General features: G+C 45.8%; 1 protein-coding gene across 1 annotated transcript in view; it reads right to left on the minus strand.

Annotated features, from left to right (window-relative positions):
- Positions 1-27,087, minus strand: part of LOC137372406 (melanophilin-like) — a 169,875-nt gene that overhangs the window by 93,763 nt on the left and 49,025 nt on the right. Inside the window, exon 2 of the mRNA XM_068036293.1 lies at positions 21,288-21,509. Coding sequence (XP_067892394.1) covers positions 21,288-21,509 — 222 coding nt within the window. The remainder of the gene's footprint in view (positions 1-21,287; positions 21,510-27,087) is intronic.

Below are 27,087 nucleotides of genomic sequence, written 5' to 3' on the forward strand. Positions count from 1 at the left end.
GGCAGACCAAAGGGCGTCTTTCACCGAATTGATAGTCCTCCAGCAGCAGTTGATGTTTGTCTCGGTGTGCGTCCCTGGGAACAGCCCGTAGAGCACAGACTCCTGTGTTACAGAGCTGCTTGGGATGAACCTTGACAAAAACCACTGCATCTCTTTCCACACCTGCTTTGCAAAGGCACATTCCAGGAGGAGGTGGGCGGCCGTCTCTTCCCCACCACAGCCAACGCGGGGGCACTGTGCGGAGGGGGCGAGACTTCGGGTGTGCATGAAGGATCTGACGGGGAGGGCCCTTCTCACCACCAGCCAAGCTACGTCTTGGTGCTTGTTTGAAAGTTCTGGTGATGAGGCATTCCGCCAAATGACTTTGACGGTCTGCTCGGGGAACCATCCGACAGGATCCACCGTTTCCTTTTCCCGTAGGGCCTTGAGGACCACTGCCTGATGGACCGGTGGTCAAAGGTGTTTTCCCGCAGAAACTGCTCCACGAAGGATAGGTGGTACGGCACCGCCCAACTGCACGGAGCGTTCCGCGGCAATGTGACCAGGCCCATCCTTCGCAACACCGGGGACAGATAGAACCTCAGCACGTAGTGACACTTGGAGTTTGCGTACTGGGGATCTACACACAGCTTGATGCAGCCGCACACGAAGGTGGTCATCAGGATGAGGGCCACGTTGGGTACATTTTTCCCGCCCTTGTCCAGAGATTTGAACATCGTGTCCCTCCGGACCCGGTCCATTTTACATCCCCAGACGAAGCGGAAAATGCCTCGGGTGACTGCCACGGCGCAAGAGTGGGGTATGGGCCAGACCTGCGCCACGTAGAGCAACAACGTGAGCGCCTCGCACCTGATGACCAGGTTCTTACCCACAATGGAGAGAGATCGCTGCCCCCACATGCCCAACTTTTGTCGTACCTTGGCTACTCGCTCCTCCCATGTTTTGGTGCACGCCCCGGCCCTTCCGAACCATATCCCCAGCACCTTCAGGTAATCTGACCTGACGGTGAAGGGGACAAAGGATCGGTCAGCCCAGTTGCCAAAGAACATGGCCTCGCTCTTGCCGTGGTTAACTTTGGCTCCCGAGGCCAGTTCGAACTGGTCGCAGATGCTCATCAGTCTGCGCACGGAAAACAGATTAATGCTCATGTATCTATCTCACTATTGGTTCTGGATGGCACTGTGCACAAAATGGCTGTTGTGTTTGCCACATATAATTCACAGCACTTCAAAGTCATTCAAGTATGTTAATTATTGAGATTTCTGTGAGAGATGTGTTAAGGTTCTCATATATTAATTCAAATCCGTCTTTTAATCTACAGCAAATTACTGGGCGATCGTGCCGCTGTGTTTATTATGGAGAAAATACTTAGTGCTAGTGTTGGATCACAAAAGGCAGTAAATCAAAATGTGCGTACGAAGTTTAGGAGTTTCTTAGACACCTAAATCATTGCCAGTCATACTACACCACCCACTTTTCATACTTTCCATACTTTTTCAATCTTTGGTGTTTCTGCTGGCTTTGGGTGATAATGCAAAGGTAATACAGCATCTCACAGAGTATTGGGTGGTTATGTAGAATGCCTTTGTCAGTGCTAATCCAGTCATCCATAGATGTTTAGCACTTTTCCTTCTCTTCTGCCAGTTCCTTTGTTCTGCTTCCTGTACACATTCTGATCATCTCAGCGATAGCCCCAAGTAGTCTTATCCAAACACATCAACTTCTGAGGGTACCAATCACAAATCATTTGGCACACAGCCTTCCTTATTTCAACCATCTCACCGTGCAGGCTGCTCCTCATTAGTAAAGTATCCCCTTTGTTATTACACAATATCCTTCTTCTTATATTCTAACTCCTGTGTCTTCTTCAGGGCTCGAGAACTTAACGCTATATTAGATTCCCTTGATGAAAAAGTATCTCCAACTTCCAGACAACATAAGCTAGGTAAATGCATATAGAATTAATGGAATACTCTGGATTGCTATTTTTACTTTACAGTTTCACATTACATAAGATCATACATACTTACATCATGGAGATTGTCTTCAATTTGCGAAATGTAGATGAAAGACATAATGTTACAATTCAGGCTACCTCTCAAATCTCTTTATTCAGACTATCCCTAAAAGACAGCTTCCAGAGGCAAATCCATACTTCCTATTAACCAAAACTTGACCTTATGTAATAATGTAGGATAGCAGGCTGCATGGTGAACAATAAACCCTTACACTCTTGGGGTAGTCACTGAAAATAATATGGGATGGCATCATGTGCTCTTGATCTAACCATATTGGTAGGAAAACGCTACCCTGACAGACCATGTATGCAATGTTACCTCTAGGCTGCGCGGTAGCATGTCCACGCAGCAACCCAAAGATCCCTTCCCAGGCCGCGTATAAGCCAGCCCCTTTAGAATTCTAAGTGCCTTGGACTCCATTATCATCACACTGGGCTGGATTCTCAATTGCCACTGAGGACAGGTACAAGTTTGGGCGCGCATTGAAAACAGCATTCTGGATACCAACGTCTCAGGAATGTGGCTGGATTTTCAAAGGGAGGGCGAGGTGGGCAGGAAGATGGCAACCCACACGCCGCCAATTAATTAGCTGTTGAGCTCGTTGTGGAGCTCATTAACAGGCTTTTAGATTGAGCAAGAGTGTTAGATTTTCAATCGGGAGGCATGGGGAAAACAGAGGGTCTGGGACACGTTAGGGTGCAGCTGTCGTAAGCACAGCAGGGAGCCATAAAGGCTAATGGATGCAATAGTCAACAAATTTAAGCAACGGCGATTTATACTCAACTGCTCAACCAGTGGCACAGAGTTGTCATTGCTGGTGCCTCAGCACCATTGTGAACAGTGAGTGGTTGGACTCATAAGAGGGATGTGAGGCTGCTGGCATCAATTGGGCATCAGGGGTTGGCAGAGGAAGCCTGGGTGAACAAACAAGCGGCAGTTGAGAGAGTTGAGATGGGAGCAGGTTACTGTGACATTGGACAGAGTAGCGAGGAGGAGCTTCAGCAGATGCAGCCTCCTGGTCAGGAGGAGGCCTCAGGAGGACAGCGGGGGGCTGCAAGGGGAAGAAGGCTCTATACAAGACATCGGCTGTACCACCCAAAAGTCAGCTACCTGCAAATGACGGAGTGCCAGTGCTGTAGGAGGCTGCACCTATCCTGGCAGGTGGTCGCAGATATTTGTGCTCTGATCCCCAATGACCTGAGACCTCATGGTTCCCATGGCAACCATCCTATCTGCAGACGTCAAGGTCACCATGCCCTGAATTTCTATCTATCTGTGTCTTTGCAGGGATAAACTGCGGATCTGGGTGGCATTTCGCAGTTGGCAGCTCATCATGCAGGTCACGGATGCCCTCTTGCAGAGGGTGGGACAATACATCTATTTTGAGACAGATGGTCCATCCCAGGAACAGAGACTTTAGGCTTTGCCGTCATCGATGGATTCCCTCAAGTCCGGGGGTGGGGGAAGGGGGGCGGGTCATCGATTGCACCCATGTAGCCATCAAGGCGCCGACAGACAGCGGGCAGATTCCTGAACAGAAAAGGCTTCCACTCAATGAATGTCCAGCTGGTCTGTGACCACACGAAGCACATCTTGCACCCGATTCTTGGACAGCTGTCATGACTCCTTTATCTTTAGAGAGTCCCAGGTGCTGCATCTCTGCTGGTGAACATACAGACTCTGTGGATGGCTGCTGGGGTAACGGTTATCCTCTGAAGAGGTGACTCTCAATGCCAGTCCACCACCCAGACACGGATGCAGAACAATCAAAGCCATCTACTAACACAAACACGCATTGAACAGACCATTGGCATCTTGAAGATGTGCTTCCATTGCCTTGACTGCTTGGGTGCTGCCCTCTGGTATGAGCCAGCTAGAGTGCCTTGTATTGTGCTCGTCTGCAGCGTGCTGCACAACATGACAATACAAAGAGGACTGGAGCTGGATGAAGAGGATGACCTGGAATGCCACTCTTCTTTGGAGGAGGATGGGGCAGTGGAAGAAGGTGAGGAAGAGGAGGGTGAAGGAGGTGCTACAGAGCTGTCCAGCACCCAGATTTGGCAGGAAGATCACCGAGACCGTCCCAAATCTTACGGTGATTGGCAGGCTGGCATGGCTGCAAGGACCATGCTAATTCAGCAGTGCTTCACTTGAGCGGCTCTCAGCCCTATGACAGGTGACTCTAACTCACCCTCCATCAGAGAGAAATTATCCAGCAAACACACACATATCTAAATAATCCCATTGCCACCCAAATAGATTGAAAATGGGGTCTCCACTGCCAACAGTCTCCCACAAGATAGACCATGGCACCACAGCAAACTCAACTACCCCCCCCACCCCTTAACTCCATGTCCCTTTTGACATCAAGCAATAATAACACGTCTGATCATAGGCAAAAGCAGTTGTTATTAAAGGAAAAGTTAACGACCATACAAATTGAGAAACATTACCCAGGTGACCTATTAAATGCAACTAATGGCGCGGTGCCTTGCATTGCTGTCTACTTCCACGGGGTGCTGAGGATGAGGTGGAGGCAGCCTGCTCCCTTGTCTCTGCTCACAGCTTAGAATGCGAGTGGCTTCCTTCCTTGTTGTAGAGGTGCCTTTGGGAGCTCCTCCTCAGGCTGCTGTGCCTAGGTCATTGCAATGGCGGCCTCTGTCATAGGGCCTTCTGGCATGGATGGTTCCTCAGTCGGAGGGTCTGAGGAGGTGAGGGATCCGCTGGTACCCCCTGATGGGTGACCCCCACATCAGCTTCTTCGACTGTCTCAGTCCTTTCATGGCACCCTTGCTTACTGGATGAAGATGCAGCTGGCATCCACTTCAAGCATCTCTGTGCCATCAGCGACACTGAGCGGTCAATGCTACAAAGAAACTCACTCTTTCTGTGCATGTCTGCGCACTGCTCCTGCACTCACTCAGAGTGGTGCTGCAAGGTTGGCCACTCTCTCAATGGAGGGGCTCATATGGCCAAACCCCTGAGTCACAATGGAGCACATGCGCTGCATGGACTCATCACTGTCAGCCCATGGCTCTACAAGGCCTCAGGGATCTCCAACATTTGCAAACTCATCATCCTCTGATGCTCCAGAAAAACTCTCTTTGTTTGTGACACCCGAGGCACAGCATCTTCTCCCAGCAGAGCAAGGCTGTGTCTGTCCTCCATCCTCCGATGGGGACAGCCCAGAGCTGACTCTGTCTCACCCTCCTCCTGCTCAATGATCTGTGGCTTACCCAGTACTCCCCGTTCTAAGCTAGATTGAGGCCCAATCGAGGTAAGCATGACTGCAGTGGTGGAAGGTGTGGAGGAATGACGTGACAGTGCAGACTCTGAAACATCTCTTCCCATCGATGATGCCAGCAACAACTGGGCTGAACATTCTGCTCCCCCTCCACAACTGGGCCTGTGACAAACACAACAAGGTGGAGCTGAGAACATGGGCTACTCAGCAGGTGCCTCAGCACAACCAACCCCATAGATGACAGCGGTTGTACAGCCACAGTGCGCAGGGGCAGGAGTATCCTACATGTCCTTCACCTGAATACAAAGCTATCAAATGACCATATTCTCACCACCTCCCATCACACCATCACCCACAACCTGATGCAATGGCACCCTCCCAATTTCCTGGGCAGCCTCCTCCATCAGGGTCAGAGTATGGAGCTGAAGGACTCCATCACCTGTCCGAGACATTTCCCTTGAATTATATGCTCTCTTCTCCTACAGGATGAAGAGAGAAAAATTTAAGAGTAGGCTGCCCTCCGTCTCCTATTCTAGCATGGCATCCACATGAGATGTTGCGCTTCTCAGTGGTGCTCCCTGTTCAATTGTGCCCCATATGTTATGGTCGCTGACACCTCAGTGATGCAACTGACCACCTGATCTGGCAAAGTTAAGGAGAACTATGAGCACTCAGTTTGCTCAGCTCGTGTGCATGTTGCTGCATACAGAGTTAGAGAGCTGTCATTCCAGTGCCCCTGGCTACTCACCTTTCCAGACTTTATCAGCTCATTGAATCGCTTTCTGCATTGGACCCACATCCTCTGGTGACTCCTCCGCTGCTGACCTCTATCACCACCTCCATGCATGCCCTCTTTGTTTTTCTAGGTGAATTTCTTCTTCCGGATGCCAGAAACAAAACATCTCTCCTGTTGGACCTGCATCCATTAAAGCCTCAAGGGAGGCATCTGAAAATCGTGCTGCCACCCTGGGATACCTGCCTATGCCAGCACCTCTGAGGCCCCTGTTGCTCCAGCGCTCCAGTGAATGTCAAACCCAGTCATGGCTGCCATTCCCCTTTTCAAAGGGCCCTCCGTTACTGGGTCCTACCTCCCGGCCACTCCCAGCGCTGCGAATTGGCTGCCAAACCTGACCCCGGGCCAATTAGGCCCTTTGCATTTCAAAATCGTGTTGTGTCACTGATGCTGACGCGATGCGGGGTCAGGACCCAGAAACGGACATGGCGGGCTGAACGGCCTCCTTCTGTGCCGTAATTTTTCTATGGTTCTATGATCCGGGCTTTGGGTTCTCACCCCAGATTGAAAATCCAGCCCACTGTCTTGAACTGTGGCTTCCAACTGAAGTGAAGGCCCTCAAGCTACCACAGAGGTATGTGTATCTATTCCAAGTAGCTTGCTCAATGCAAAGGATTATTTCCATCATTAAACAATTTTCTTTTAAGGAGTTCCAGATTTTCTCTCAATAAGCAGTTAAGCAAGATCTTAAATCAATTATATATATTTTCCAAGCAGACAGAGCGTGAACTGCTGGCTTCTGACACGTGGACGGATATTGAATCTTTGATACTTGATGTGCTTTACAGAATAATATATACATTGTTCTACAAAGGATCTAGAATTTTATTAACTATAGTTCAGATGCCAACTGGGCTACAAAGTAGATAACTTCACATTTCAAGCTGCAAAAACAATTGCTGGCCCCAGGGGATCACTGGCTGAAGTCCATTTTAAAAAGAATCCAGGCCATTGGCCAAGTTAAAATTTCATTTAAAAATACACAGACTCTGACTTCTGTGGAGGTTGGCCCGATCTAAGAGCATACGAACATAAGAAATAGGAGCAGGAGTAGACCATATGGCCTGTCGAACCTGTTCTGCCATTCAATATGATCATGACTGATCTTCGGCTTCAATTCCACTTTCCCACCTGCTCCACATATCCCTTGATTCCCTGAGACACCAAAAAATCTATCTCAACCTCAAATATATTCAACGATGGAGCATCCACCACCCTCTGGGTTAGAGAATTCCAAAGATTCACAACCCTTTGAGTGAAGAAATTTCTCCTCATCTCAGTCCCAAATGATCAGCCCCTTATCCTGAGACTGTGCCAACGTGTAACTTTGGTGGGACATCAACAAGATACCTGGAGAAATGGCAGATATAGATGTTTTAAGATATTTGCACCATATCTCTGATCTACCACAGGTACGGTGGCAAATTGGGACAACCCCTACAAAAAGTTAGGGCCACAATGTTCAAACTTTATAGTATAAGAAGACAGATAGATCCCCTTGTCTATCACACAGGTCACCAAAGTTGAAAAGGGTAGGACAGAAAACAAAATGAAACAAGGAGTAGTTATGGGTAACTACAAGCTTGCACCTTAGAAACCAGTGGACTGTAAGAGAAAGGGTAAGCTGAGGAAGGCAAGGAAGTTCAGAGTTTTTATTGGGAAAGAATGAGTTGGATCAGGAGATTGTGAGAACTAAACAAGGAAGAGAAATAACATACAAGGCAGAGTATTCGGAACTTACGAGGTGCAAGAAAGGCATTTGCAAACAATTAAAATGATAAAAAATGCACATATTGCAGAGTGATATAAGTCTTGCAAAACTTGGCAATTGTTTCGAAATTAAGGTCAGCATATTGTACCATTTACAAAAACAGCCTAATACTTCCATCCGACCACAAGATGGTGATCAAGCAGTGTGAATGCTCAGCATTGTTATTAACATACACTTAATGGATATTTCTAAGGTCCCACACTGCCAGTGAAGAGGCCATACTTACAGGGAGTGCTAGTCAGAGATATTGTTGGAACACTGCAACCCCATTTTCCACTGCTTACAAGCACAACCCACTGCTGGGTGCAGCAAATTATCCCTATAAACACATTTTCTTACTGGTGAGATTATTAGTGCCATCAATTGATACAAAAATATGCTGTGCTGCACAGTATATTACCATAAATTGACAAAGTATACATTGTTTCTCACTGAGAACTACTTACTGGGGTGGAATTTTCTGTGTATTTGCATAAGTCTAAAAGGTATGAAACTGGACGGACCACCTGGCATTGACCGAGGCACCGGAAACGACAACGGCATACACAACCGTGTCGATCCTGCAAAGTCCTCTGAACTAACATCTGGGGGCTTGTGCCAAAATTAGGAGGTCTGTCCCACAGGCTAGTCAAGCAACAGCCTGACATAGTCATACTCACCAAATTATACTCTATAGACAATGTCCTAGACACCACCATCACCATCCTTGGGTATGTCCTGTCCCACCGGCAGCAGAGATTCATCAGAGGTGGCAGCACAGCCAGAAGGGAGTTCCCCTGGGAGTCCTCAACATTGACTCCGGACTCCATGAAGTCTCATGGCACCAGGTTAAACATGGGCAAGGAATCCTCCTGCTAATTACCACCTACCGCTACCCACACCCACCCCCTTGCCCCCAGCCTTCGGCTGATGAATCAGTGCTTCTCCATGTTGAACACCACTTGTAAGAAGCACGGAGGATGGCAAGGGCATCTGGGAATGTACTCTGGGTGGGGGACTTCAATGTCCATCACCAGGAGTGGCTCGGTAACACCACTACTGACCGAGCCGGCCAAGACCTAAAGGACATAATTGAGGGACTGGGTCCGCAGCAGGTGATGAGGGAGTCAACAAGAGAGTAAAACTTACATGACCTCGTCCTCACCAAACTACCTGTCGCAGATGCATCTGTCCATGACAGTATTGCTAAGAGTAGCCACCACACAGTCCTTGTGGAGATGAAGACCCGTCTTCACATTGGGGATACCCTCCATGATGTTGTGTGGCACTATCACTGTGCTAAACAGATCAAGCAACTCAAAACTGGGCATCCACAAGGCTCTGTGGGCCATCAGTAGCAGCAGAATTGTATTCAACCACAATCTGTGACCTCATAACCTGGCATATTCCCCATTCTACCATTACCATCAAACCAGGGGACAACCCCAGTTCAAAGAAGAAATTACAACACAGAACTACGTTAATGCTGAACAGCAGAAACAGAATGCGATGGACAGAGCTAAGTGATCCCACAAAGAACGGATCAGATCAAAGCTCTGCAGTCCTACTACATCCACTCGTAAATAGCGATGGACAATTAAGCAACTAACAGGAGAAGGAGCCTCCACAAATATCCTCATCCTCAATGATGGGGGAGACCACCACATCAGTACAAAAGACAAGGCTGAAGCACTTGCAACCATCTTCAGCCAAAAGTGCCGAGTGGATGATTCATCTTGGCGTGCTCCTGAGGTCCCCAGTCTTCAGCCAATTCGATTCACTCCATGTGATATCAAGAAAGGGCTGAAGGCACTGGATATTTCAAAGGGTATGGTCCCTGACAACATTCCAGCAATAGTACTGAAGACTTGTGCTCCAAAACTGACCGGGCCCCTAGCCAAGTTGTTCCAGTATAGCTACAGCACTGGTATCTACCCAACAATGTGGAAAATTACCCAGGTATGTCCTGTACACAAAAAGCAAAACAAATCCAACCCGGCCAATTACTGCCACATCAGCCTACTCTCGATCATCAGCAACGTGCTGTAAGGTCTCATTGACAGTGCTATCAAACGGCACTTACTCAGCAATAACCTGCACACTGACGCTCAGTTTGGGGTCCGCCAGGGCCATTCAGCTACTGACCTTATTGCAACCTTGTTCCAAACATGGACAAAAGAGCTGAACTCAAGAGGTGAAGTGAGAGTGACTGCCCTTGACATCAAGGCAGCGTTTGACCAAGTGTTGCATCAAGGAGCCCTAGCAAAGCTGGAGGGAATGGGAATGGGGAGAAGTTGGTTGGAGTCATACCTAGCACAAAGGAAGCTGGTTGTGGCTGACGGAGGTAAATCATCTCAGTAGCAGGACATCACTGCAGGAGTTGCTCAACCATCGTCAGCTACTTCATCAATGAGGTTTCCTCCATCATAAGGTCATAAGTGGGGATATTCGTTGATGGTTGCACAATGTTCAGCACCATTCATGACTCCTCAGATACTGAGGCAGTCCGTGTCCATATGCAGCAAGATTTGGGCAACATTCAAGCTTGGGCTAATAAGTGGCAAGTTACATTTGCACCATACAAGTGCCAGGCAATGACCATCTCCAACAAGAGAGAATCTAATCATCTCCCCTTGACGTTGAATGGCATTAACATCGCTGAATCCCCCACTATCAACATAGTGGGTGTTACCATTGACCAGAACCTGAACTGGACCAGCCATATAAGTACGGTGGCTACATGAGCAGGTCAGAGACTGGGAATTCTACGACGAGTAACTCATCTTCTGACTCCCCAAAGCCTGTCCACCACCTACAAGGCACAAATCTGGAGTGTAATGGAATACGCTCCACTTGCCTGTACGAGTGCAGCTCCAACACTCAGGAAGCTCGACACCATCCAGGACAAAGCAGCCCGCATGACTGGCACCCAATCCACCACCATCAACATTCACTTCTTCCACCATTGATGCACAGTGGCAGCAGTGTTACCTTCTGCAAGATGCACTGCAGTAACTCACCAAGGCTGATTCGACAGCACCTTTCAAACCTGCTACCTCTAGCACCGAGAAGGACAAGGGCAGCAGATGCATGGGAATACCAACACCTGCAAATTCCCCTCCAAGCCACACACCATCCTGACTTGGAACTATATCGCTGTTCCTTTACTGTCGCTGGGCCACAATCTTGGAACTCCCTCCTAACAGCACTGTGGGTGTACCTACACCATACGGACTGCAACGGCTCACCACCACCTTGTCAAGGGAAATTAGGGAAGTGCAGTAAATGCTGCCCTTGTCAGTGACGCCCAACCCCATGAAAAAATAAAAGAAAACAAGTGCAAACTTGTAATCAGGGCATAAAGCAATGTCTGAACATAAGAGATCAAGTAAACATGACCAAGGTATGTTATGTCAATAATTACACTATGCCCGTATTTCCTCACTCTTTAAAGCCCATCACCAGTCTCTGACACTCAGGACTTAGCCTAACATCCTTACACTGCACCTCCTTCGAAACCTACCAGTTGCACATACACCTCTCACTGCCTTCACATACCTCCAACTATTCAGCTATTGCAGACATCATCCAAACACACTGACACACAATCAATGACATTCTGCCCTCTCTACTGCAGGAGAAGGTCGCCCACAACAAGCAGGACAGCCAGAGGACCAGGAAGAATATATACCTTCAGCGCCTGGAGGAGATGGTCCTTTGGATCATGGGTGGCAGTGCTATGGAGTCAGTAGCATCTGGTGCAGCAGAGGCATTCTTGGATGATGGTAAGTTGCTGCCTTATGTACCTTCTCCATTCATTCCTCACCCTCACCCTGAAAGGCGCCATGAAATGGAAACTGCAGATGGAGTGACTGTGGACATCCTGATCATTTCCCCACCCCCCCCACTTCCCTTACCCCTCCCTTCCACTTATGCTTTTCTGCTTACAGATAGCCAAGAACTGGCGGCTATTCCGCCTCTGCAGAAGCAAGTGGCAGGGCAAAAGGAGGAAGATAGCTTTGAAGAAGAAGCACCATCACTCGACCTAACACTCAAAGCAACCAGCTCAGATATTGGCTCTGCACAAATGTTAGAGGCTAGTTTAGATTTGGGATTTGCATGTGGTGAATCATCGAGCATGAGTCGGCTGCAGCCAGGACAGGGGCATAGGTCAGCTGGTGTATAAACTCCCTGGAGGACGAGGTCACACATCAGTCCTGCTGCAGGGGACTCAGATGAGGCCCTCGTTTTGATGGACTATAGGAAAACATTGATGAACATGCATCCCGGGATGCTTGATGTATTAACAGGCCTGCCAGATATCCAAAGTCACTGGCTAGGAGCATAGAGGAGTCCAGCTCCACCATGGCACAGGCCTTCATGCAGACCTCGGAGCCCATCCTTTCCACTGTGGAAGTGATGGGCATCTACATGGCAGTACTGCCAGACCGACCTGTGATGGAGGGCCTGCCAGTCGCTGGTGAGTTCTCACTGCAGCACAGGCAGAGTCCCGCTGATGTATCAATGCTGCAATGGAGCTCAGACAGAGATCATGAGATCCCTGGCTCTTAGCACACAGGTTCAGACTGCTACCAACCAGTCTATGACTGCTGCCATTGTGGATGCAAATCTCAATGCTCGACGGGTTATGCAGGCATTCACAACAGTCCAGCAATCTGTGCTCCAGCAGATTACAATCATTGCTGAGGCTTCATCTCAAGGGAGCAGCAGTGGCACCATGGTGCAGGAACCTGCTGTCCTCTCTTAGGATGACAGCATTTGTACTCCCACCAATGCCATCTGCCAGTTCCCTTTAGAATGCCTCTCAGCCAATCAGCCCAGATTGCTGCCATCCATGCTGAAGTGGTGCAGTCTGAAGCCAAGCCCTCATGGCCCAGAGCTGCTCGAGGGCATTCTGCAAGGCCATCTGCAGTCTCCCCCAGTGAAAATCAGCAGCCTTCCATCAGCCATGCTGCCGTCACTGAGGAAGCACCTCGTAGGAGCAATAGGCCAGTTATGGGTACCCACAAGACAGGCACGAAGAAAATGCACAAGGGTGGCCAGTTCTGTTTTTTGTGTATTATTTATGTATTACGGGATATGGTTGTTGTGTGAATGTTTTTGCTGTTGGTCTTTATTGAGTGATGGAGACCAAGAGGACTTTGTGGTGGGGAGTCTCAAATGGATGTACTGTAAGAGGTTGGTGGGTGCATGTTGGTAATGGGGAAGAGCTCCTTTCAACTGAAGCAAAGCCTCACTAAGTAGTCTCTCTTGCTCTATCCAGTTGCAGCTGGTGCATGTGGTCTCCTTCCTTCCTCCTCCTATTCTTCCTCTTCCCCCTTCTCCACCTCCCGAGGTGGCCTTTAGATCCCAGGAGGTATTGGCTGGGCCCTCATAATTGAGAGGATGTGGAGGATGCAGTACACCACCACAAACATGGAGATCTCTCGGGCATGGTTTTTGGAGATCTCCCCGAGTGACCTAAGCTGCGAAACCTCTGCTTTAGCAGACTAATGGCTTGCCCCATGGTGTTAAGTGTAGCTCCTTGGTTCTTGTTGAAGGTCCAATGACCTTGTGGGCTGGGATGGCAAGAAGGGGGTCATAAGGCATGAGTGGAGTGAGTAGCCCTTATGGTCAAGCAGCTAGTCTGTCTTGGAGGCCAGAAGACAGTGGGTATTGCAGACTGTCACAGGATGAAGCATCATGGGTGCTTCCAGAATAGCAGGTATTCATCCACAAAATATAAATCTGAATAACTGCATTGTTATACGATGCAAATGAATGCAAGTTAATAGATTTGATAGGGCAAAGACTTTATGTTAATCGGCGAGTCTTGAGTTATACCTGATAACTGACTGTCATAATCCATTCTAGCCTTTGGAAAAAAGTCATCTACATATTTTGAAACCTGCATTTTATTTCAAATGAATGAGCAATGTCATCATAGTTGTTTTAGTTAAGGCGATGCTTTATAATTCATCCCTTTTCATTCCTTTCCCTTTCTCTTAGAGTTTCGACTAGTGTTGTCCAACATATAGCCCACAGGCCAGCATCTGGTCTGCTGAAGGTTTCAATCCGGTCTGCCAATTTGCCTCAGTTCAGCTCTGATTGATGGCTCCCCTGTACGCCAGGTGGAGGGGTAGGCGGGACCTGCATTTGAGAAGCGGAGGACCCCTGTCTGTGATTAGTCACTCTCTGTGATTGATAGGCTGCCCGGACGGGGTTAGTGGCAGGGGCACCCTGGGATCGGCCGCTCTTTCTGTTTTCACGTGATTCAGTAAATGTCCAGTATCCTGTACACTGGGCAGGTTCCTGCCACCTTAACTAAAACAGGCATGGTTAGTAACCGGTTGTGGGAATGGCTGCTGCGGAAGCATGGAGCAAGGAACATGGAGTGGGGAGCATGGAGCGAGGGAGACACAAAGACAGAGAGTGGGGAGAGAGGGACAGGGGCGGGTGGGGAAGAGAGAGAGATGGGGAGTGGTGGAGGAAGAGAGGAGGGAACAGAGAGGAAGGAGAGAGAGAGAGAGAGGGGAGGGGAAAGTGTGAGGGGGAAGGGAGAGAGAGGAGAGAGGGGGAGAGAGATAGAGAGGGGAGGGAGAGAGAAAGATAGGGAGTGAGAGAAGGAGAGGCAGGGAGAGAGAGACAGAGATACATAGAGATAGAGACACAAGATCTCTCCTGACAGATAGACATCTATCAGGAATTCTCTGCATCGCTACATCAAGTTTGCGGGCAGAGATTAACTACTTATGCAAGCAAAAACAATGCTAGTAGTTATGTCACTAAATCAGTTTTCAACATAGTGACAAGAAAGTAAGTCAATAAATTAGTCTCATTTAAAGCTTCTTCACAAAAATGCATATTTGTTGTTGTTTTTATTAATAGTAAGATAAAATTTTAATGCCTTCATCTTTCTGAAACTTGCTCACTGGCCCCCTATGTAGGAAAGAAATTGTAATGTGCCCCACCCCACAAGAAAAAACTGGCTTAGACTATGTGTTGGTGAACATCTGCCCCACCCCTCACCACCCCACCTGCTCCAAATATGAGCGGCAGAACTTACAGCCCACTCCGCTCTTGAATTCTCTTCATTAAACCCCTCCAACTTGATTCATTTTTTCCCATTTTTGAAAAGCTCCTCAAAAACGACTTTATCTTCAGTTAGCTCCCTTTCCTCAGCTCAGAATTTCTGCTCAGTGTCTGATTTTTCTTCCTTCTGATGCGGTGTCTTGGAGCATTTTGTATAACCTGTATACGATCTAGACTCTTAGAATACTTTTTACTTTTTGTGGGTTCAGAGTAGAATTTGTCTTGGGCAATTTACCAATTTTAGCACGATAAACTGATTATTCCATAATAACACCTATTTATTAGTTAAGATATGGAGCACCACTTTTTTTTTCGGACATATGCTTTTTAATGCACACTGCATTCAAGGAATGATTCTCTTGAGAATCAGCAAGTGTTCCTGTTGTCGCTTTTAGTTTTATGTGTAAAGATTTCTTTATCCTTATTGACAAAGAAAATATGTTCCCACTAGCTGATGGTACAAGGACTAGGGGACACAGATTTAAGGTTTTGGGCAGAATATACAGGGGGGATGTGAGGAAGAACATTTTTACACAGCAAATAGTAATGACCTGGAACTCGCTGCCTACGAGGGTAGTGGAAGCAGAGACAATCAATTATTTCAAAAGGAAATTTGATGAGCACTTGAGGGAAATAAACTTGCAGAACTGCAGGGATACAAAAGGGGAACGGGACTGACTGGATTGCTCTGCAGAGAGCCCACGTGGAATCAATGGGCCGAATGGCCTCCTCCTGTGCTGTAATGACTCTATGACTCTGGATTTCTTGATGTGGCTGGACATTGACAGAGTGGTAGCCCTTGCGGTTGCGGTATCACTTCCTATTGATGTAGGGGTCTCGCAGAGACAAATCTGTGCAGTCATGAGACCCTGCATCATCGGGAAGCCCGCTATTCTGGAAAACCCATGTGGCTTCTCATCCTGGTCTTCTCTCCTCAGGGAGTAGAGGATCAGCTCCCCTCTCCTCCTGTCGACTGCCTCTGTCATCTCCTGGATACTTCAATGGACAGCGAACCGTGACACATTGTTGATGTCGCCAGTTGTCGCCTGGAAGGAACCAGCTGCGAAGAACAAAAGGACGATGGTGATCTTCACAGCCATTGGGAGGGCCATCCTCTGCCTGGTTTGAAGCTCCAATTCACTGTAAAGGAAGTAACACAACTCTATCAGTACCTCCTTTGTGAGGCAAAGGCTCCTGAACCATTGCTTCTGGCTCATCCCAACAAAGGACTGGTGCTCCCAGAAAACCCTCTCAGGGTACGGCATTCCAATGACAGCCCTCCTCCTCCTCCCTTCTTACAAAGGTTCCTCTTTCTTCTTCTGTAATGCGTTCTTTATGCTGTCTGATGCAATATAAATGAGATGCGTGGAGTCCAGTTGGTTGAAGATCTCAAACAGGTTTATTAACAGCTGAGCTATAATATAAAGTACAGAGCTAACTATTTACAGAACCTTACTCTGGGTGTTACAGTTGCAGAGTGCCTCTGGCTTGTAGTCACATGACTTTATCCTGGCACATACTCATTGGCATACTAAGATCTTAAAGGGACATCACTCTTAAAACCAAACATACAACATCCCCTTTCTTTCCAAAGAGAAGTCTTGTATGCTAAAGTAAAAATCTATAAAATTAGATATCAAAATTGTTTACACATCGATAGAGATTGTGAAATTTACAAATGTATAAGCTTAAGAGTCCATATATCATTTTGGTAGTTTGACAACTCTTCCAGATTTGGTTATGGTATAACCTTCTGGGGATGTGGATTTCACCCTTGGCTGTCCTGGGTTTACAGATGGCTGCTGTCCTGTTGTTCCATTACACCCCCACCATCAGAGCGTGCTCCCTCGAGTCTGCCATGTGCAACTGGAGTATTGCACACTTTTCTCAGTTGGCTTTTGTTCCTTCTCAACACTGCTCCGCTAGATGTTGTAATTTCGCAGGACCTAGGCTCACTACATACTTTGGATACCTCTGCGGGTAATCATGTTCTCATTGTGGGGTGTATGACCCTGACCGTTTGTCCTACATGTAGCTGAAGTAGTTCCGCCCCTGCGTGCACCATCTTCATTCTCCCCTGTTTTTCAAGCAGTGTCTCCAGCATCTCGAAGAATTTGGATAGATGATGGCTTGGCAGAGTCGTCTGCACTTGTCAGCCATACATGATCTCTGATGGTGATGGCAAGCCCATATCCATAGGTGCAGCTCTGAGGTGGAGCATGGCAACATGAAAATCTTGTTTTGTTGTCCTACATTTCAGGATAACTGATTTAACTGTGTGAAGCATTTGCTCGACAAGACCGTTAGATCTAGGTTAATGTGGTGAGGGCGTCACATGGTTTACATCCCATTTCGCACACACATTCCTGAAAGGTTGGCCCGTATACCGTGGCCCATTGTCAGAAACAATTCCTTCAGGTGCACCAAATAGACTGAATATGGCACTCAATGTGTCTGTGATGGCCGCACGTCAAGTGTCTTTTACCTACTTACAATTGGAAATTTGGAGAAATAATCGGTGACTAAGATAAAGTCATCTCCATTCACGGAAAATAGATCAGTGGTGATTTTGGACCAAGGGACTGATGGAATCTCGTGAGGGTGTTGAGGTTCTTTGTGTTGTTGTGGCTGGTGGCTCTGGCATGCCCCGCACATCCTCACTAACCTTTCGATATCATTATTGATCCCTGGCCAATAAACAGTGTCTCGTGCCAGTCGTCTTGTTCGCTCTCTGCCCATGTGGCCTTGGTGAAGTTGTGAAAAGATGTCCTGTCAGAGAGCTTTGGGCACAATCCCTTGTTTTCCCTTGAAGGTCACACCTCTCGAGATACCGAGTTCATCTCTACAAGGCCAAAAGCATCTGAGGGTTTCTGGCATCTCCTTTACTGTGTCAGGCCAGCCTTCTTTGATGACTCTCCACAGTGCCTTCAGTTGTAGCTCACTGGCTGTTTCTGATTGCAGTTGATCACATTTGTGTTAACCAAAATGCAATAAATTTATTTTGAGCACATCTATGCTGTCTTACTTGCAGATCCAGTGGAGCTTCATTCTTGCTCGGGTTTGGCAATCTGCTCAGCGTATCCGAGGTGATCGTTTCGGTACCCGGTTTGTAGCAGACATTGAAGTTGTATCCCCGCATTTTCACTAAAAGTCGCTGTAGTCGAGGTCATGCACTTGTCAATGGTTTGCGCCAGATCATCTCCAGTGGTTTATGATTGGTAAACAGTTCACAGTGGAAACCAAACAGGTAGGTGTGGAACCTTATGATCCCAAACACCAGAGCAAGTGTTTCACGCTCTACGTTTGAGTAATTGGACTGTGCTGAGGATAAACGGCCGAGTCCTCCCGGCGCCAGCCTCCATGGCGGAGTGCTGCTGGTCCCATCTTTAGCCCCCTGCACCCACCCCTCTACCCCCCCGCCCACCACCATGGAGCCCGTTGTGAAGGGCCTGGTAAAATCCAGCCCAATGTGTCAGGTTCACAATGTGAAATGCCTGTTCGCATTCTGGCTGAGAACTACTTCTCTCTGAGTCTTGTCTCAGGTCTGTTTTGCTGCGGACTTCGTGCATCGACTTGCGTTTACGCAGGTCTCTGGCACTCTCCTTGCTGCTGTTGCCCTGTTGCTGCGCCTGTCATCTGTTTGTCTGTGTCCTGCTGTGACTTTTGGCTGTGCCTTTGGGGCCAGAATTCTTGCACAGGTGGACCCAGTGTCCTTTTGCACCGCAAGTCTTGCACACATCTTGAAATGCAGGACAATGTCACCGTGAATGGGACAAACCACACTTAGCACACAGCTTGCTTGCTCTTTATAACCGGGTTATTGTGCTGATACTGTTGGCTGCACCTTGTGCTTGCAGATGCTGTTGTCCACCTACAATGGCTTCATATTTCCTGCCATCTTCTAACAGTGACCTTTCTTTTTCCCCAAGAGGTCTTTCTGAAACAGATCAATGGGTGTTGAGGCTATCACCAGCTCCATTATTCAGTCCGACAGTTCAGCATCTGAAAAATCGCTGTTGCCCTTACTATGGCAACTGCTGTTGAACTGATTTATTGATGTCTGTAGGGCATCAATTCCAGATAGTGAATTCTAAAATTCAGAGCTGATCTTCGAGCACTTTCCAAATCTTTGTGAGTTCTTTCTGGTCCTCTTCAGATATGCCTGAGGTATTGATTCTGTGCAATCCCTCATTTCCAATTGCTCTCAATATTTTTACAGTCTGTTTTCCTGGTTCTGCAGTCACTTGTTCAGTGAAGCATAACTGCATTCTCTGTTTGAAAATCTGGAACTTGGATAGGATATCCATGGCCTTTCAGTTCATGCTGGGAAATTTAATATCCATCTTCATGCTGTTCATTTGCTTTAAAACTTGCTTTAAGACTTGTTCTATAACTCAGCACTATTTTCCCTTTAAGAAAATCTCTGTTGTTTAGACTAGCTGCTTGCATTGAAAGAAACTGGTGTTTTATAGTATTCTGTGTTCATCTTGCTTGCAGCACTCTAGCTGATATGTTTACACAGCTGTTCAATAGGCAGTTCAATTGCTTTTTTTGCTAGGATTTGTTTATGTTGTTGCCCTTTCAGTGGTTTTATGGTTTTTTTTTTAGACTGTGGCTTTGAATGGAAGCTCTTTTTCATACTCGAGTGATTTAACATGTTTTTTTTAAACTGTGGCTGCACGGATGAAAGCTCTTCAGTGATCGGACTTTTTCTGCTTTTTGCAATCGAACGCCTCCTGTGATGGCACCAACCTCGATCAGCCTGGGAGAGGAGCCGGGTCTTCCCATTTTTTTTTACATAGAGCTTTAGAAAAAAAATCAATCTTTTAAGCACTTCAAAGCTTGTTTTTTTAAATGGAGATCCCTCGACTGTTGGCATAATGACTCACTCGATTTACTGGCAGCCTGTCGTTCTCAGCTCTGTCTCCCACAGCCGGAGGTAAGTTCTTTTTTCTTTCTACTGTTGGGGCCAGTATTTTTGTTGAACTTTCTTTCTAGTGGCTGTAGGGAGGGTTGTTTTCAAAGCTGTTTAACCTGTGGTCTTCAAACATTGACTTTGTCTTCTCACCACAGCTGCCACCATGTAATGCATTCTTTATGTTGTCTGATGCAACATAAATGAGATGCGTGGAGTCCAGTTGGTTGAAGATCTCAAACAGGTTTCTTAACAGCTAAGCTATTATATATAGTACAGAGCTAACTGTTTATAGAACCTTACTCTGGATGTTACAGTTGCAGAGTGCCTCTGGTTTGTAGTCACATGACTGCATCCTGGCATGGATCTCATTAGCATATTAAGATCTTAAAAGGACATCACTCTTAAAGGCAATTATACAACATGCTCCTCCTCTGTCTGTTCTGCTCATGCTGCAGAACAAGTGGCACTGCAACTATTGCCCCAATATTTATGCAAGACAATGCATAAATCTCAGCCTCTCTGTGGTCGTCCAGCAACCCACTACAGGGCTTTCTCCACTTTCGCCTGAGCACAAGTTAGCCAAAAGCACCTCAGCTGAAACTTGTTGAGTGACTCTTTAAACAGCCCCAGAACAGGGCCCATCTTGCTTCATAACATTTGTTGTTTCAGGAGTGAATAAGGAAGGCACTCCCTGAACATTTGTTGGCCAATTTTAGTATTAGTGCATCACCATGTTGATCTCTGCGATGTCATAATCTAGCCCTTTCAACTCTTCGGACACACGCAGGGGACAAACCTGCTTGTATCATTCCAGTTGCCTGATGCCAAGTGGCCTAAATGGGAACCAGATAGTGGCACCTTCCATGCTTCTATGATAGAGATATGTCTGCATAGTGCCAACAGAAGTGGCGGTATGTGATTGAATTTCCTGCCCTACATGTTCTTTAGACATACTTTTTTAAAAAAATTATAAATTCACTATCTGGTGTGGTACTGAGCAATACAACCCAGGAAGGGTGAATCACCATGCTATGCTGAGATAACTAGGAGCTCAGACACTACAATTGTCCTCAGTTCCTGAGCTAATGAAAGGAATATCAGTCTGTGTATTCCACTCCTGAACATAGTGGAAAGTGTACTTATATAATACTGGATGAGGGCAGAATCAAGCTTGACATTGAATTGCTCTACCTCGCTTGCCAAAACACAAAGTCTGAGCCGACCAATGTCGGATGGCCACTTTACCATGGTAATAGGAGTTACTCACAGCTGTGGAAACTCTAGCATGAGTCAGCACCTTCAGAAGAGAAAATGGGAAGGAAAATTAATAATGGAAGATGTGTACATTAGGTACAGGGATTCCATGGGAGTGGAAAAAAATTGGGAGGTGCATGCATAAGGAAGAGGAATTCCATGGGATGGGGAGAAAAAAAAACAGGATGCGCATGCATACGGGAGATTGGTTGCCTCACCTGGCAATCCGGCAGGAATCACACACCCAGCCATACTCTTTTTTGTTGAATTTGCTACAGCTTTTGCAGGTGTACAGACAGCAATCCAGACATTGACGTTTGCTGTTCACCAGGAACTGGAAGGGTTCCAGGCAGTGAATGCAATGACCTTCGTTAAACTTGGCTTGCTTCGTAAGAAACTTCCTCTTAGTCCTTTCTTCTTCAATCTTAGACTTTAATTCCCTAAACAGGGGAAAGCAGGATAGAAGGGACAGGAGGAAATACAGGAAAAAAGATGAGTGAATCAAAGCAAAAAAAGATATCTATCGTAAAATCTGGTGTATAAGTTGCCCCCATGTACAACTCACATTCTTTTCTTATACCATAACAATCAAAATATTATAGTGCCTAAATTTAGGGAATATAAAAACTATTGGATAAAATTTACAAAGATGTGATTTGATAGGGTTAATCAGGAATTCAGATGGACAATCCAGAGATTTACTGACCTCCCGAGCTGAAATCCTAAGGCATGCACCCAATATGTAAAGCTCAGTGAAAATTAGTAAAATCTATTTTTATGTATGTAAGTGCAATGTATACACCAGTCTTTACAATATGTAGAACCAGATACCCAAGCCACTAGTCCCATAAGTCAGATGCGCCTTTCAGTTTTAAGAGCTTGATTTCATAAACTCTCTGAAAGTACATTATACATTAAAATATATAATCTATTAATATTATACAAATGATACGACAGCATAGAAGTTGCACATTCTGTGTCCCACTTCGACACCCCCAGTTTTGATTTGATCCCACTTCAGTATCATTTTTTTAAATCCCTCCTACTTTGGTGATGCACCTTTTGTATTCATTAAAATATTTTATGAAAATTTAAAAAACAAAAGCATAATAACCATAAGATTTCCTCTTGTGTTTAAAGTATTCATGTTAGTACTGTGCTTAAAAGCCTTGGCATCACTCCAAATCCGCAGATATGTTGCTCTGTCAGCTGCAGGGTGATGCTGCAGTCTGAGCATATGCATCTCCCAGTAAATACAGGCCTGCATTTACTCACTGCAAGTGGAAAGACAAATTTCCGCAGATAAAGAGATTTCTTCATTTTATCTTTTTCAACTTATCTGAAAACAAGCAGAATTAACTTTTTTGGGTAAAGCTTTAAATTTGTTATTACCCTGTCAAATTTTTGGCTAGGACAGAATGCATAAATCAGAGACAGTTGTTAGCCTGAAAAACAATTAGCCTTTATAGAACAGATATTCAGAGCTTGAAACAATGTTGCCTCCCATTTTACTGTGTATTCTGAGCTTTAAATAGATAAGAAAATACATGGAAAGTAACATATAACGAAGGACATGGAATGGCAACTTTCACAGAGAAATGGATAAAATTGCAGAATTCTATCAATTTTGGGAATAGCCTAAATACCATCTGCTGAAAATGTAATTTGACTTATTCAGTCATAATAAATCAGTTCACCCTGATAACAAGAGTGTGTACGTTACATGGCAAACCACCCCTATTGTTATAAAGCAGCTCACCTTCCAATTGACCACAAGCAATGCTACAGGAGATCCGCAACTACAGCTGACTACTTAATGTGATTTATTATTACTTTTTCTAATCCAGCTAGAATGTATGAATGATCATGACCGACCCTGTGAAGCTGTCAGATACACTTTCTAATCTATTGGTTGAAGATTCCTCCAACTATGAGCAGGCTATTCTAATTTTTTGCTCCTAGCAGAGAGAAAGTAAAGCCTGTTGACCACCACCACAAATCTGTGTTACAGTAACTGTGGGACATATGCCAGTTGAACGTAGTGCTATTTCATTTCTGCTGGAAATTAGAAAAATACTGAGCAGTCTGAGATCTATAGAATCAGACTTCCCCATACTCACTGCCTGAAAACACTACAGCATACCCTTATGGATAAGGCTACATCAATTCGAGAGGAAAAACAGAAGTACCTCTCAAAAACATAGCAACCTAACACAGCTACATTCCAGCAAAGCATTTTAATCCTAAAGCTTGTAACACTATACCAATACGGCCGACTATGTTAACAGATATACATGTACTCCTGTAAACAATAACAAAAGATACATCTACACCAACATGTATAACAATGTAAAGTTCAGAATTCTGTAGATAAATTATTAATAGTATGGAAACATATCTGATTTTAACAAGGAACTACCAGCATTATCGATAGGAACACAAGAGTTTTTAGTAACATGAAAAGACCATTGACTTTTTTGATGAAACTCAGCACCACCTACCCACCTTCCCAACACATCCCTCAATGTCTTAGCTCTGCGGAAACACACCTAATTGCTTCTTGCTCACATTTATACTACGTCTGCTTCAATACATCCCCAGGATAATTAATTAACAAGCCCTTATCCTTTGGGTGAAAAATGTTCTACTGACTTTCCTGCTTACAAACCTTCTAATTTATACTTGTGCTCACCGCTTTCTGCACTCTTCGCTATAGTGAAGAATTTGCTTGGTTCTGCTTTGCCAGTTCCTTTGATAACCTTAAAAACCTTAATCGGTCACTTAAAAGACTCACCTTTCCCAAATAAAAGCAAGTCTGACTTCCTTGACCCTGCATCAGTAGTTAAATTCTAATAACCAGGTCTCATCTTTATTGTTTGAATGAGTACCCTCTCAAGGGCATTAATATCCATTGTATGATTACATGACATTAATCTTAAAATTAAATTTACAAGAGATTTGATGCAACTTTCACATGCATATTGGAAATTGCACAGCAAAGCATTAGTCATAGTCACAAAGGTTAAGTCACCAATTTCTGTGCAGTCTCCATCTCTCAGATGTGACCTGGTATCAGTGGCCATTTCATGACAATTTGAGTAACCTTAATCTTGATGTTTATGACTTATTTTCCATTAGTTGTCAACTATGGCATGACAAAAAAGTTTTTTTTTTTAAACACACTGATTTGCAAGAATCAACCAAACCTTTACGAATGATTTCCTTCCTGATCATGTCTGCACCTGATGTTTACACATGTGCGCTTCACAGCAAAGGTCACTAAACAATTATCAGGCCAGGAGGTCCTGCTGACATTTCATTTTCCTGACCCAATTATAGTAGCGCTCCTGTTAGCACCACAGTTGAGATCAGCACAGGCTGGCAATTGCACTCAGGACCTCCTAATCTGTGTGGCATTGACTGTACTTATGTAATATGCCATTGAGACAAATAACCATTTTAAAAAATACAGGCCCAAAATGTTAAAGACAAAATACAAATATCTCACTTTATATGGACATGTGGGAAAATAATGGGAAAGGTAGTGGAGTGGTTATGTTACTGGACTAGTAATCCAGAGGCCCAAACTAATGCTCCAGAGACACAGGGTCAAATCCCACCACGGCAGCTGGTGTAATTTAAATTCAATTAAATATTAAATCTGGAATAAAGAGCTAGTGTCAGTAATGGTGACCATGAAACAACCGGTTGTCGTAAAAACCCATCTGGTTCAGTAACGTCTTTTAAGGAAGAAAATCTGCCATCCTTACCTGGTCTGGCCTACCTGTGACTCCAGACCCACAGCAATATGACTGACTCTTAACTGCCCTCTGAAATGGCCTAGCAAGCCACTATAGAAAAGTTGAAAATGAATAAAACCAGACAAACCACTCATTATTGATCTAGGCATCGGAAATGATAATGGCACACCCTGTCCTGTGAACCCTGCAAAGTCCTTCTCAGTAACAACTGGTGACTTGTGCCAAAATTGGTAGAACTGTCCCACATACTAGTTGAGCATCAGTCATACTTACCCAATAATACCTTACAGTCAATATCTTAGACTCCTCCATCACCATCCCTGGGTATGTCCTGTCCCACCGGCAGGACAGACCCACCAGAGGTGGAGGCACAGTGGGATACAGTCGGGAGGGAGTGGCCCTGGGAGTTGTCAACATTGAATCTGGACTCCATGGAGTCTCATGGCATCAGATAAAATATAGGCAAGGAAACCTGCTGACTACCACCTACCACCTTCACTCATCTGATGAATCAGTAACCTTTTACGTTGAACACCACAAGAAGCACTGAAGGTAGCAAGGGCAGAGAACATACTCTGGGTGCGGAACTTCAATGTCCATCACTAAGAGTAGTTTGGTAGCACCACTGCTGATATATCTGGCCTTGTGCTTAAAGACAGATCTGTCAGACTGGACCTGTGGCAGGTGGTGAGACAACCAACAAGAGGGAGAAAACTACTTGACCTCACCCTCACCAATCTATCTGTCACAGATGCATCTGTCCATGACAGTATTAGTAGGAGTGATCACTGCACATTCCTTGTGGAGATGAAGTCCAGTCTTCACACTGAGGATAACCTCAATCATGTTATATGGCACTACCACTGTGCTAAACGGGATAGATTCAGAACAGATCTAACAGCTCAGAACTGGGCATCCATGAGGCGCTGTGGGCCATGAGCAGCAGCAGGAGAATTGTATTCTACCACAATCTGTAACCTTATAACCCGGCATATCCCTCACTCTGGGGAATATTTTATGTGGCGTCTGTGACAATGGAACAGGAAGATGTCGGCAGTTCCACTTCCACCCTTTTTGTCATTTCCCACGCAATCACGTATGTAAATTTAAGTGGCAGCAGCGAGCATGGGAGCCATGTGCGATCATGCATTGAGGACAGATTTTCATTGGTAGAAGCTGCTGTTAATCTGCAAAGCACCATTAATGCTATAGCTATAAATCATTCTGCAGTGCAAGCCTGGAGCTTCAGCAGCCTACCTGGACTTTTATCTAAACTAGGACATATTTTTTCATCTTGCTTAAATCAAGTATTATATTTTCACTGCTTCATCCCTTATAATCTCTCCCACCCCAGCACCAATGCCAATTTATATTTGAGCCTCTCATCATTACGACCCACACTTGCGCTGTCATTGCAGCTAGCAGGCAGCGTTCTGCCCCATGGTTCAGTGATATCTCCCTGCAGGCTCTTCTCCAGGCCATCAGGGAAAGGCAGGAATTCCTCTTCTCAAGAGATGGACTCAAAAGACCCTCCCGCCTGACCAAGGTGGCCTGGTGGGAGGTGGCAGAGGAGGTATTGAACCGTGGGGTCACATGCAGAAACTGGGTACAGTGCCGGAAACGTGTTAATGACTTGCTCAGATCTGCAGGGGTAAGAGATGTTGCTGAAGCTGTACAAATGTTTTGCACTTTGGCTCTGTAACAGTGTGGTTATGACAGTGGGCAGTCATGGGGTGTGATAGAATGTGTGATCAGCCTTGGTACCAAATACCACATGATTGTGCAGAATGGGTAAGTGTTGCACATGTTTGTGCTTGGATGCAACGTGCAAATGATAGTCCAGAATGAGTGATGTCAATGCATGTGGACAATGCTTCTGAGGCATCATTTGACATCTCATTAAATCAGCATCTTCTCCTGCAGGATAAGCAGTCCCACAATCTGCGTGAGCGGATCAAAACGGGTGCAGAAATGCCCGACTTAAGAATACGGACACTAGCAGAGGAAAAGACAGCAGAGTTGGCTGGAAAGCAAGGAGGTAGAGCAATTGCTGACAGCGAGGCAGGATTGTCATGGTGTTAGGATGAATTGCTAAATTTACTGGAGCAGCCATATGTAAACACAGGAGGAATGTGTGTTAAAGTTCTGATCTCAGGATGTAATGATGCTTAATGTGTCTCTGTTTGTTTTGCCACTGGTATTCGACCAGCTGAACAAGACACTACCTCTGGGGAAGATGCTGCCAATGCCCCAGAGA

The sequence above is a fragment of the Heterodontus francisci genome, chromosome 7, assembly GCF_036365525.1.
Source record: "Heterodontus francisci isolate sHetFra1 chromosome 7, sHetFra1.hap1, whole genome shotgun sequence".
Taxonomy (NCBI): Eukaryota; Metazoa; Chordata; class Chondrichthyes; order Heterodontiformes; family Heterodontidae; genus Heterodontus; species Heterodontus francisci.